Source organism: Ursus americanus, chromosome 30, assembly GCF_024610735.1.
Source record: "Ursus americanus isolate L20-20 chromosome 30, mUrsAme1.1.p, whole genome shotgun sequence".
NCBI lineage: Eukaryota > Metazoa > Chordata > Mammalia > Carnivora > Ursidae > Ursus > Ursus americanus.
Window position 1 is genome coordinate 8592151 of NC_142156.1, and position 13125 is coordinate 8605275.

Below are 13125 nucleotides of genomic sequence, written 5' to 3' on the forward strand. Positions count from 1 at the left end.
GAGCAGTGCGTCTACCAGTCGTGCCTGGAGCCGGGCTGTGTGCCCTTTGTTGTGGTGTAGAATTGCTGTCTCGTTTCCTGCCTGCACTTAGGAACATGGAGTTTTATTTACTTTTTAAAAAGATTTTATTTATTCATTTGAGAGAGAGAGAGAGACAAGAGAGAGCACAAGCAGGGGGAGCGGCAGAGGGGGAAGGAGAAGCAGGCTCCGCAGGGAGCCCGATGTGGGGCTGGATCTCACGATCCTGAGATCATGACCTGAGCCAAAATCAAGAGTTGGGCACTTAAGCGACTGAGCCACCCACGTGCCCCACAACACTACATTTCTGAGGACATCTGCCTAACTATGCTGTCCTGGTCACACAAGTAATGAACACATCTTTAAAAAGAAAAATAATTTTTAAAAGCCCCTTTTTATATTGATTACTAGAAGTTTCTTTTTAAAATACATTTAATTCTCTCTGCCTGGAATAGCGAAGGAAAGCTGTCACAGATAATTCAAAATTATGGTGTAAGTCAATCTCATCAAAATGTGGTTCAAAGTAGACTGAATCCGAACTGAAGATTGCCTCCACTATTCGGGAAAGCCTTTATTTTACTGTCATCTAAAAGTTTAAAAGACTATAAGCATAATCGATTATTCAGGATACCTCCTACGTGTTCAGTATCTCCTGGGCATTTGTTAGATGCTGGGCCCTGTGCTGATCGTGCCGCCGCACACAGTACTTGAGCTGGCTGTCAATCCTAGGGCAGTGTTTTTTACTGCCAAGCGGACTACAGAGGTTCCCACTCTTTCCACCCTTTGGATAATTTCAGATTTTTCTTAAGTGTTAGACATGATGTGGTTTACTTGGATGTCAAAATTTTAAGCTTAGGATTGTTTCCTTTTCCTTTTTAAAAATCCTGGAGCGCCTGGGTGGCTCAGTCGTTAAGCGTCTGCCTTCGGCTCAGGGCGTGATCCCGGCGTTCTGGGATCGAGTCCCACCTCAGGCTCCTCCGCTGGGAGCCTGCTTCTTCCTCTCCCACTCCCCCTGCTTGTGTTCCCTCTCTCTCTGGCTGTCTCTCTGTCAAATAAATAAAATCTTTAAAAAAATAAAAATCCCATTTATGCTGACGAATGTTCAGACACCTCTAGTTGACAGAACACCCGTCATCCAGGTCATCAGTGCTATCTAATACTAGGTGTTCGTTCTCTCCTGCCTGCTGACTTGGTCACTTTTATATAAGTGAATCATCGTGGTGGTGGTGTTTCCACCACGGCTGGTCAGCCCCCAGAGGACTGGAGTTGGACCATCCCCAGAAGCACAGACTTCTGTTCCTGGTTCTTGTTTCCAGTCTGCCATTTCCTGGCATAGTTACTCTTGGCTTCTCCTTTCTCATCTGGAAAATGGGAACGCAATTGTTCCTGCTCCCCAGGGTAGATGAGCTAGGTGATAGAGCATTTCATATCCCATACAGCAGTGGAGACTAGTTGTCAGTCATGAAGCCTGTTACCTGGACTCCTGTTTCACTTAATACAACTTTGCCTTTATGTCCCCTTTGAAGATTCTTCAAACTTCATGAGAGAAAGTGTGAGCCTATTATCATGACTGTTCCCAGGAAGGTAAGTGCCCAGTTCCCTAGGCAATCCACGTTTAAAAAGATTGTTAAAATTCCAGGTCTGTCTTCTTCTTTATCTAAGGATTTCCCCAAAATGTCTCTTGCAGTCCGACCTTTTCCAAGATGACCTGTATCCTGACACAGCAGGGCCTGAAGCAGCACTGGAGGCAGAGGAGTGGTTTGAGGGGAAAAGTGCAGATCCAGTCCTCATCTCCTTAAAGCATGGATACATTCCTGGCAAAAACAGGGATCTCAAGGTGGTCAAGAAGAACATTCTGGATAGCAAGCCCACTGCAAATAAGAAGTGCGACCTGATCAATGTCCCCAAGAAAACCCCAGACACGGCCAGTGTGGTAAGGACTGCAGGAGGGCGGGGAGGGTGTGCTTGGCTGGCTCAGGGCTTGTATTTATTTTTTTTTAAGATTTTTTTTTTTTTTTTAATTTATTGAGAGAGAGGGAGAGCAGGGGCAGGGGCAGAGGGAGAAGCAAACTTCCCACTGAGCAGGGAGCTGACGCGGGGCTCGATCCCAGGACTCTGGGATCATGATCTGAGCTGAAGGCAGCCACTTAACTGACAGAGCCACCCAGGTGCCCCAGGCTCAGGGCTTTTAGTGAATGAGAACGTGTAAGAACCTCCTTGGTCACATGACATTTATGAGCTTGTGACATTTATGAGCTTGTGGCCACTTCTGGCTCCTTTAGCTGTATTTTTTATAATGACCAGGGTAGAAGTCAGTCTATTACCATCTTTGAGAGAGTACACAGGAGCTGCTTAGGTGGGGTTTTTTTGGTTTTTAAGGTTTTATTTATTAGAGTGAGCAAGAGAGAGAACACAAGCCGGGGCAGAGGGAGAGGGAGAAGCAGACTCCCCGCTGAGCAGGGGGCCCATTGCAGGCTTGATCCCAGGACCCCGGGATCGTGACCTGAGCCGAAGGCAGACACTTAACTGACTGAGCCGCCCAGGTGTCCCTGTTGGGTGTTTTCTTAACTGCCTCTCCCCAGTGTTTACATTCATGTCTGACTGGGGTAGAAATGAAACAGGAGAGCATGGGGCTATAGGTTCTGGGAAGAGAGGGTCCCAGGAAGGGGAAAGAATGGTGAGAGGGTTCAGGTGTTGCAGGAGTGTTCCAGAGACAAGCATCTGGTGGTGAGTGAGACTTAGCAGCAAAGATGATCTTGGGCCTCCTGGCAAGAACCATTTCAGTGGAGTGGTGGGAACCAAAGCCTGATGGAGACCCGCATGGCCCCCGCTGGGAGAGCAGGGTCTAGCTAGGGAGGACAGGGCATGGGGAGTTGGCGGGAGTGGGGCAGGATCCCAGGGAGCCAGAGGAAAGACAGTGAGTTGTCAGTGAGAAGGTGAGTGGAATGAAGAGCCAAGGTACCTGGAGGAGCTGGTGCTTTGGCCATGACTGAGGAAGCCACGTGAGGCGCCGTGGCCTGCAGGGTTTCCAAAAGAATCAGCTCCACCTGGGAGAGACTGTGGCCTCTTCGGAAAAGTTAGCAAGCAGGGCAAGGGGTTTAGCTCCTAAGAAGGACCCTCCCTGGGAGATGATAGGAGCTCTGTAGCCTCTGGAAGTTCACCCCTGACCCAGGTCACATAGAAGTTACTCCTGATGGCATTGCATGGGGTGGCTGGGCTGTGGGGCAGCCTTGAAAGGATCGGTCCTGTCCCACAGTTTGTGTCCTGAGTCTCAGTCCAGGTAAGTGCACAGGCACAGGGAGTGGGAGCAGCGCTTCGGGGCCCTAGTTCTGCTGTGGGCGGCAGGTGGACTGACCATGCAGTACTTACTCGAAAGGCCCAATCTGGGGGCTGTGGCTTGCCACTTCCAAAGTAGAAAATTAGATTGTATGCCTTATAAATTCTCAACTGTGGTAAGCTTTGTTTACTGCGTTTTAGTAACGTCTTCCCTCTCTACCTCCCCCCTGTCTGGTTTCCTTAGCAAAACGAAGCCAAGTTGGATGAGATTTTAAAAGAGATCAAATCTATAAAAGACACAATCTGCAATCAAGATGAGCGCATTTCCAAGTTAGAACAGCAGATGGCGAAGATCGCGGCCTGAAGGTTCACCCCCACCCCCAAATGGGAGCAGGAACTTGTGCTTGGTAGCTGGTTGTTGGCGTGGTCCCAGGGAGGGCGAAAGGGAGGCACTGCCATTCGGAGACATTCCGTGTCACATTTGTCAACCAGCGATAGGCCACATTCCAGTAAGAACTCAATTCGTCTCCCAGATTTGCAGAAACAAAATGTGATTGAAAAGCTGAGCTTTTTATCAGAAAGCTTTTTTGATGTTTTAAGTGTTATGTGACTTGAACTTTTAAAAGACAAAAGTGCTACTTTTAAAATCCCAGATATTCTGAATTTTAGAAAACCAACCAATTCTGATTCAGTGTCATGCCCAAGTACCTTTTTTTTATAAACAGGGACCAATGCCACATTGCTTTTTATATTTCTTTTTTTTTATTGTTGCCAAAACCAAAAGTAGCTTTTCCCCCCCTTGTATTTTGCTACTTTGCAGTATTTGTGTGTGGTTTTTTTTTTTTCCTTAATTTGAAAGGGACAGCACTGTGTATGTTTATAAACTAAATGAAGATAAGATATTATTTTGTATACACGTTCATCCGAGAACAATCAGAGCAGTAGCCACACGGTGCTGGCTCGTTTGCAGCACAAACCTGGTCATCCTCATGACTGTACAGAAGGAAGACTTGAAAAATCACGTGGGTTCGCATCACCACCCTCTCCTTTCATGGAGTCTTCTGATCAAAAAAGCTCCTATTGTATTGTTTCCTTTCTTTCCTTTCTCTTTTCTAGAAACTGGGTGGTTGTACCAGAATGGAATTTCACTTCTTGGTTATCCTGTGCTTCAGATGATTATAATCTAACCTAAACTAGCATGTGTTTCTGCAGTTTTGTTATACACATAGAATCTATTGCATTGATCACTTTAAACATCATGTTTCAGGTTTCGGTCAATACTTGACAAGGGTACCCGGGACAAGAAGCCACAGAGGCCACTGTGGGGTGCGCCTTCTTGCCCACTTCAGCAGCCTGCCTAGCTCTTGAGTACAGTAGGGGACTAAGACCTAGGGAACCTGGAGGGGAGTGCGTGCCCCCACATGACCCTCTGCTCTTCCCGCACATCCCCTGCCGTCCCTGTGCTGTGCTGGAGGCAGCAGTGGCTCTCCCCGCACCACCAGAGCCCCTGCCCTTCCCACAGTCTCATGTGTGCAGCCGCCTCTCTCAGGGCTCCCCCAGCCAGTCCTGTCCTCCCTGCCTTTCAGCCCTCCCCACATTCAGCTAAGAGGAGGCCAGAGGGTGCTACTGAATATTGAGAGTGAGGAGAACGGTCTAGCAGGAGCCAGACCAGGTGCACAGGCCTCTGCTGTAGCTTTAATGTGTACCAGCTCGTCCCTTTGCGCCCTCCACACAAAGCAACCTGCTGTGCCCCTGCAGCTCACACGGAGGTTCCCCAGACGCAGGGGCCGGCGACTGAGCTCTGATGCCTGTTCCCTTCCTAGGTGAGCTCGGACTTCTCTCCCATTTCCATGTTCTCATTTTGCATGCTTGAGGAGCAAGATTTAGGGAATCTCTGGGAAGGGCCGAGTGAGTGTCTGTGGTTGAACATGAAACGTATAGTGCCAGTGGGCCCACCCAGGGGCTCTCATGCCTGTTCCTGCCAGAGCCTGGTTGGAGGTGGAGTGTGGCGACAGTGGGTTGGAATGCACAGCCGAGCTGGGGCTAATGTCCGTGTGGGAAAGGTACCATGTTTTTACCCAGTATTGGGATTGCTGCCTCCACAACTTCCAGGCACCTCAATGTTTGGTGTGGCTTTGTGTGTGTATGTGTGTGTGTTTAATATTGGAGTGGATAATGACATGTGAGGAAAACAATAATCACAGTGACTTATATTCAAAACTTGTACATGTTTCTTTTTCAACATAATCTGTTGAGGACCTTCATTTTGAAGATTCGGAAATGTTTTAAGGTTCTGATATCAAATTAAGTAAACTGTTGATGGTGGTGGAACACCATCGAGAATGTGGTTCAAAGAGAAGACAGAGGGCAGGGAGAAATTACCCTGATCTTAGCATGTAGTTTATGACTTATTTAATGAACGGATGCCCAGCCAGGCTCAAAGGTGGCGCCTGAAGCTTTGTGGATTATTCTTCCTGTTGTGTCTTTCTTTTGTTTTTTTTTTCCTTCTTTTTCTTTTTAAAGCCGTGCTATCCCAGAGGAAAACCAGTGAATTACTCCTAGATCGGCTCTTATAGAGCGGCCATAGTTTTCTGTCAAAACACTTGCTTCCATTTTCAAAGATAAAAAATCATTGATTACAAAATGGTGTCCGTGTTTATTTCACACCTCAGCTGTCTTTAAGGCAGCCCACAGCCTCTCTGACTCAGTGGAACCAGCTGGGCGACTGTTCCTCTCTGAGGGTGAGTACAGGGGTAGTGTGGGTGGGCCGCTGCGCTCCAGCACAAGGGGAGGCCGGGCGGGGTATAGCGGAGCGAGGGCTGCTGCCGGGTTCCAGCAGGCCGCCAGCCTTTACCAGGGGTGGGGTTTGGGGCAGATCTGCTAATCTTGAGGCATCCTTTCCCTGCTTTGAAGGAGGGATACGAATCCTATGTCGTTCATAAGAGAGAGACCCGCACCTGGCCACACACACAGCCCTTGCCACTGCCGCGTGGCTGACATTGTGACTACGACCAGCTGAGTCCCTGGCTGCGCCTCCGAAAGTACTGTTTTCTTCAGTACAAGTACAGCCGTCTCGGCTTAGCTGTGATTTTTATTTTAACAGAGGGTTTTCAGGGTCATTCGAACTTCATGGCCTTTTTAGCTTCCGTTTTTTACACCCAAATACTGTCTCATGACATTTCAGTGATTGTAGCAAAGAATCCCCCACCGTTTGGTTTTTCCAAAGGTTTGTAGACATGATGAATAACTGGCACAAAGCTCTCCCTCCTCAAGTACATTCTGCTGAAGTTGCTGTAGTCCGTGATCGTGGTCGGTCCATGCGTGGTCAGCCGGGTTCGTGGTCAGCCCATGCGTGGCTGCAGGAAGTACAGTGGTCAGACGCTGTCTGTGCCCCTCCGGGATGCCCCCGGTCAGGGGGCAGACGCATGTGTGAGGTGTTGACGACCGGCTTTCTCTCACTTGGCTGCCTTGCTTCTATGCCAGAAAACCTAAAGGTCACCATGTCAGCCCCAGACGGCCAGCCAGGCCCCACTGAGGGAGGACTTCCGTTTTTTTTTTTTTTTTTTTTAAGGCTACTTCCCTTGCTGTTCTTATTCTGTGTCCAGAAAAACTTTTTGTTGGCTCTTAAGAATCTGTTAACTCTAAGAGGCCCTTCTCTTTCGGCTAGCACATTAGAATGTCCTGAAGCCATCAGTGGGCTTGAACGTGAGTCATGGCCAACACCCCTTTTCCTCCTTCAGACAGGCAATACTGGACAGTGCCCCTTTCCTGTTAGAGTCCTTTCCTGCGAGGCTGGAGCGGGTTTATGCTTATTGGCACAGCTTTCCAAGAGGGCAGTGCGACAAGGTAGATCTCAAGTCTTCAACGTTCCTACCTTTTGGCCCAGGGTTTTCACCTCTGGGAATTTTGCCCCAAGGAAACTAGTGGGAGAGCTATTCAGGAATTAGCAGAGGAAAAATTCGTGGAGCAGGGTTGGTTAATTAAGCAGCCCAGGACAGATTGCTTTTGACAAGCCCTCTTAAGGATACATACATGTATGACGTATATTTACGTGTTGAATCAACAAAGTTTTGTTGTTGCTATGTGGAGGTACCAGCTGTGGATAATTTTTATTTAATTAGATTTTACTTAATTTTATATTTCTCGTAAATGCCCTTATTCCCGGAAAGAAGTTATTAAAATAATGTATGAACGATGAATTAGTGAGGCGTTGAAACAAGCGTCTTAAATCAGTGGGGGAGGGAAGTGGTACAGCAACGACAAGTAGCTCTGGGGGGCAGGGACTCCTAAGAGCCGCCCAGCGACACCAGCGTCTGTTCCTGATGGAGTCAGTAGTTAAATGGAAGGAAACTTTATTTTCAAGTTTAGAAAAAAAAATACAACCTTAACTTGACAATAGCAAGACCTCCCATATCTTGGTATCTTGTAGGTCTTCCTTAGCATACGAAAATCCTTTTGAAACCTCCCTTTTCCTCCCCTCCCCCAACCCCATAGTGTGTAATCAGCCACCCCTCACCACCCTGGGGCAGCAGCTCACTCTGCCCACGGGTCCTTTCCTCGTGCTTTAATAAACCACCATTTTGCAGCCAAAAAAAAAAAAAAAGTCCTTTTCTATCTAGACTTTGGGGAAAACCTTTTAAATCGCAAAGGAAAAGCTAGATTGGCTCCATAAAAATCAAATTACATAAGACTTTAAAATGTCAAAAAAGGTGAAGGTCATGGAAGCTGGGAAATAGATTTTCAACCAATATGATATGAAGCAATATACTTTAATATGCTTAATCTCTGTCCCAGCTGCCTGCTCTACATGAGGGGGAGGTGATCTCACCTCCCTGGTGGGGTGTGTCCAGTGGTGAGGCCGAGAGGGCTGATGTGCCAGCAGTGGCCTTCCTTCCTGCCCCCCCCCCAAGGGTTCAGTCTTATCAGCGGGTGGTTTATCACGAACAGGTGGAAGGAGGTTGCTAGGCGACACTAGTCAGATGAGCTTTGCTCCCCGATGGCAAGTTTCTGGAAAAGGTGGAATGGAGAAGTGGGGAGGGAGGAACCGCCCCAGATCCAAAAGTACCCAAGGATAAGGTGGCTGCTAAGTTGGTTAGGTTGGCTGGAATGTGGAGAAAGGGGAGTTTAGAGAAGCTGCTGGAATCTGCAGTTCATTGCAGCTTTATTGTACGGAAATGCAGCCAGGTAAAAAAACAGATTTTAAGGGCCCGAGTTAGTAAGTGGGTGGTGGGGGGTGTGTTTGGGTGAGGAGCACAGCTCAGGTGACCGGAAAGCCCTGCCAGCCCTGCTGCCCAGGGAGCCTGGGCTCGGGAGACAAGTGAATCACTGCGGTGTGCCCCACTCAGGAGGGCGGATAACAAGATCTCTTCTGTTACCAAAACCACAGGGTGCTAAGTTTTTTGTCTGTTTTTCAGTGGAGAAGCTTTCTCACACTGGCCTCAGACTACATGGCTATTTCTGGAAAGGATGACAGCAGTGGGTTCGCAGCAGCGCCAGAGAGAGAGGATTCAGACGAAGGTCTAGCAGGCACTTGGCAGCTGTCGGGAAAGCTTTGGGTTGAACGGGACCAGCAGTCCTCAGTGTTGCAAAGGGAAAGAGAAGGAGCTTGTGTGGTGCCCGGTGCTGTGTGAGCTAGGACTTCAGACACGGATCAAGTACCTTCGCTGCTAACTAGTCCAGGTGATGCAAAGAGGTTACGGTGTGAAGAGGTCACACACAGGGTGCCTGGGGGCCCTGAGGGGCTGCAGGAGCTGAGGGGGTGGGTTGCCAGATGAGTTGAGCCTCACCTCCGCTGAGTGCCACTCTGGTCCCGAGCAACCGGCCTTACCTTCATTATAGCCTTGCTTTCTTATTACTTCTCTCCAGCCCCACCCCCACCACACACACTAGTCGTGATTCTGTTGTCTTGGCATTCAGTGGGTAAGTACTTATTTTTCTGGTGAGGATGTGAAAGTCCTGGAGAAAATTGTAGTTGAGCAAGTGACCAAGTGGTCCAGCTGTGTTTGGTGTTCAGACTGAAGCTAGCTGTGTGCCCTGACGGTCGGGAAATCAACCATCAGTATTTTAGCAACAAAATCCAAGCTTGTGGGCTGCACGGAGAGGTCTGAGAACTGGGAAGTTGCCCCATAAATAACAGGAAGTTGTTGCAGGTTTGTTTCCGTGCCAAGATGATGCTTGGGTTCTAGAAGGTAGAGAAGGCACCTCGTGGTTAAACTGGGACTGCATACGGCCACCCTCCGCTGCAGTTCCTTGAAACAGTAAAATGAGTTACCACCCTGGCCTGTTTCTACTAAGGGCAGTGGATGAAAATGCCACAAAAGTTGGCAAGGTAGAGAATCAGGCATCTGGGCACCTGCCAGAAACTTCCCCTTGTAGAGAGAACAGACCATTGTCTGAACAGCCTTGTGACTGGTTCCTCTACCACCGCCCACCTGTTCCCTTTTTTGCTTCCAGAGTCATGGTTTCTAGAACAGAATCTGTCAAGATCTCTGAGGGGGACACAAGTGGTTCCCCTTGTCTCCAGGAAGAAGTCCATGCTTTTCAGCCTCCTCTTTGAGAGCCCCCTTGACTTGCTCCCTGCCTGCTACCTTACCTGATTCCCATCTCCTTTCTCATATCCCACCATGGGCTGTCAGCCACTCATGTTGGCTGTAGCTTCAGATTATGTGCATATTCCAGATGCTTCTCACACTGCCACTGTTAACCCACTAGTCCACATCCCTGTCTTCTCCGGTGTGTACTGAGCTTCTATGTTAGGGTTCTCCGGAGAGACAGAACCAGTAGGATGTGTACATATGTAGAGAGAAAGAGATTCATTGTAAGGAACTGGCTCACAGTTATGGAGACTGACATGTCCCAAGGTCTGTCAGCAAGCTGGAGACCCGGGAGACCTGATGTTTCCGTTTGAGTCCAGAGGCAGCGAAAAAAACCAATGCTCAAGGATGGTCAGGCAAGGAGTTCCCTCTTATCTCCCCCTTTTTGTTCTTTTCTGGCCTTCCCTGATTGGGTGAGGCCCACCCACACTGTGGAGGGCAATCTGCTTTCCTCAGTCTAGGGATTCAAATGTTAGTATCTGGAAACACCCTCACAGAAACACACCGAATATTTGCCCAAATAATCATGGCCCAATCAAATTGACATAAAATGTACTACCACATCTTCTAAACCAAGCTTCCTGCTTCCTGCTTTAATCTGCTCTCAACACAGTGGCCAGAGTGACCATTAATGGTATTAAGGCAGATGTGGGCAAACTGAGGCCCACAGGCCAAATCCACCCTGCTGGAAGTTTCTGTAGAGCCCACAAGTTAAGGATGGTTTTTTTACATTTTAAATGGGGGGAAAAACTTCAAAAAGAATAGTGACAAGTAAAAAAAATATGAAATTCAAATTTTAGTGAGCTTGAAGTATTCAACAGTATTCCTGTTTGTTTAAACAACATCAGTGGCTGCTTTTCCTTTATACCTTCAGAGTTGAGTTGCAACAGAGACTCTATGACCACAAACCCTAACATATTTACAATTTGGCCTACTTAGGAAAAGCTTGCTGACCCCCATATTTAGAGTCAAAACCCCCTATGGTTTCTCCTCCCACTAAGCTGGCCTCCTCACGTTTGGCTGGCCCAGCTGCCTCCCTGCCCGCCTCTCCTGATGTCCCCTTGTTTTCGGGAGGCCTCCTACCTTTGGTATTTACGTGCACGGCTCTTTCCAGACCACCCATCCTTCCTCCACCCCGGTATCTGCAAGGCTTACCACGTCATTCTCTCTCCCCTGCCATCTTCCCCATAACACCTTATTCCCACCAGATCTATCAACTTCAATTGAGATTTTGACTGTCTCCCCTGAATTCAATATAAACTCCGCAAGGACAGGAATTCATTTCATGCACTATTATCCCCAGGGTCTGGCAGATTGTTTTTAAAAATACTTGCTAGAGTGAAACTTCTTGTAAGACACGTCTCTAAAGGCAAGGGAAACAAAAGGAAAAATGAACTATTGGGTCTTCATCAAGATAAAAAGGAAACCTATGGAATGAGAGAAGATATTTGCAAATGACATTACAGATAAAGGGCTGGTATCCAAGACCTATAAAAAAATCAAACTCAACACCCAAAAACCAAATAATCCAGTCAAGAAATGGGCAGAAGACATGAACAGACATTTCTCCAAAGAAGACATCCAGATGGCCAACAGACACATGAAAAAATGCTCCACATCACTTGGTATCAGGTAAATACAAACCAAAACCACAATGAGATACCACCTCACACCAATCAGAATGGCTAAAATTAACAAGACAGGAAAGAAATGTTGGCGAGGATGTGAAGAAAGGGGAACCCTCTTACACTGTTGGTGGGAATGCAAGCTGGTGCAGCCATTCTGGAAAACAGTATGGAGGTTCCTCAAGAAGTTAAAAATAGAGCTACCCTATGACCCAGCAATTGCACTACTGGGTATTTACTCCAAAGATACAAATGTAGTGATCCAAAGAGGCACCTGCACCCCAATGTTCATAGCAGCAATGTCCACAATAGCCAAACTGGAAGGAGCCGAGATGTCCTTCAACAGATGAATGGATAAAGAAGACGTGGTTCATATATACAATGGAATATTACTCAGCCATTGGAAAGGATGAATACCTACTATTTATATTGATGTGGATGGAACTGGAAGGTATTATGCTAAGTGAAATAAGTCAATCAGAGAAAGACAATTACACAGTTTCACACAAGTGGAATATAAGAAATGGTGCAGAAGATCATAGGGGAAGGAAGGGAAAACTGGGAAGAAATCAGAGAAGGAGACAAACCATGAGAGACTCCTGACTCTGGGAAACAAACTGAGGGCTGCAGAAGGGGAGGTGGGTGAGTGGGGGGATGGTGTGACTGGGTGACGGGCATTAAGGAGGGCACATGATGTCATGAGAACTGGGTGTTATATGCAACTGATGAATCATTGAACCCTACATCTGAAACTACATCTGTACTATATATTGGCTAATTGAATTTAAATTAAAAAAAAAGAAATAAAGATATTTGCGAGGGGGCCTGGGTGGCTCGGTTGGTGAAGCGTCTGCCTTCGGCTCAGGTCATGATCCCAGGGTGCTGGGATTGAGCCCCACATCGGGCTCCCTGCTCAGTGGGGAGCCAGCTTCTCCCTCTCCCTCTGCCTGTTGCTCCCTCTGCCTGTGCTCACTCTGTCTCTGTCAAATAAAATTGAAAAAAAAAATCTTAAGAAAAATAGTAAAAAATAAAAATATTTGCTAAATAAATGAATGAAAACAGACATTTTGGGGACGGGGATGCTGTTGGATTGTCTGTGTGGCAGTACTTTGCTTCCAGAATGTGACCCTCACCGGGCTGGGCCAGTGTGCCCCTTGGAGCCACCTTGTGTGGTACCGAATCTGAGTTTCCCTTTACAGAGGCCTGGGATTTGGGGACAGTCAGGAGCAAGCAGGCAGAGCAAGTGTGCAGTGATGGAGAAAAAGCTGCTGGTCCCTTCAGTTCCCTGAATCCATGCATAAGATCCAGCTACGTGTCTAGCCTCAAATCCCATGGGCTACTTCAGGAATCCTATTGCTGCTAAAGCCAGTTTGAGATAAGTTTGCAACCAAGACTCCTTCCTCCTGGCGGTATTTCTCCTTCATCAGAGCCCCTTGAGGTCTGAGATCCAGAGTTCTCCATCACTGTACCACCAGACCCAGTGCTCGGGGTGTCCATTGGAGGCATTGATATCTTCACCTGCTACTGTAGGAAAAACCTGAGTTGAGCACATTTCTATATTTGATTACCCTCTGGCCTTCCAGGTCTGGGACCAGCCCCTGCGTTGGCCACTC

General features: G+C 47.7%; 1 protein-coding gene across 1 annotated transcript in view; it reads left to right on the forward strand.

Annotated features, from left to right (window-relative positions):
- Nucleotides 1–4490, forward strand: part of CORO1C (coronin 1C) — a 72488-nt gene extending 67998 nt beyond the window's left edge. Inside the window, exons 9-11 of the mRNA XM_045791505.2 lie at nt 1545–1602; nt 1706–1951; nt 3539–4490. Coding sequence (XP_045647461.1) covers nt 1545–1602; nt 1706–1951; nt 3539–3658 — 424 coding nt within the window. The 3' untranslated portion in view covers nt 3659–4490. The remainder of the gene's footprint in view (nt 1–1544; nt 1603–1705; nt 1952–3538) is intronic.
- Nucleotides 4491–13125: the final 8635 nt, after the last annotated feature.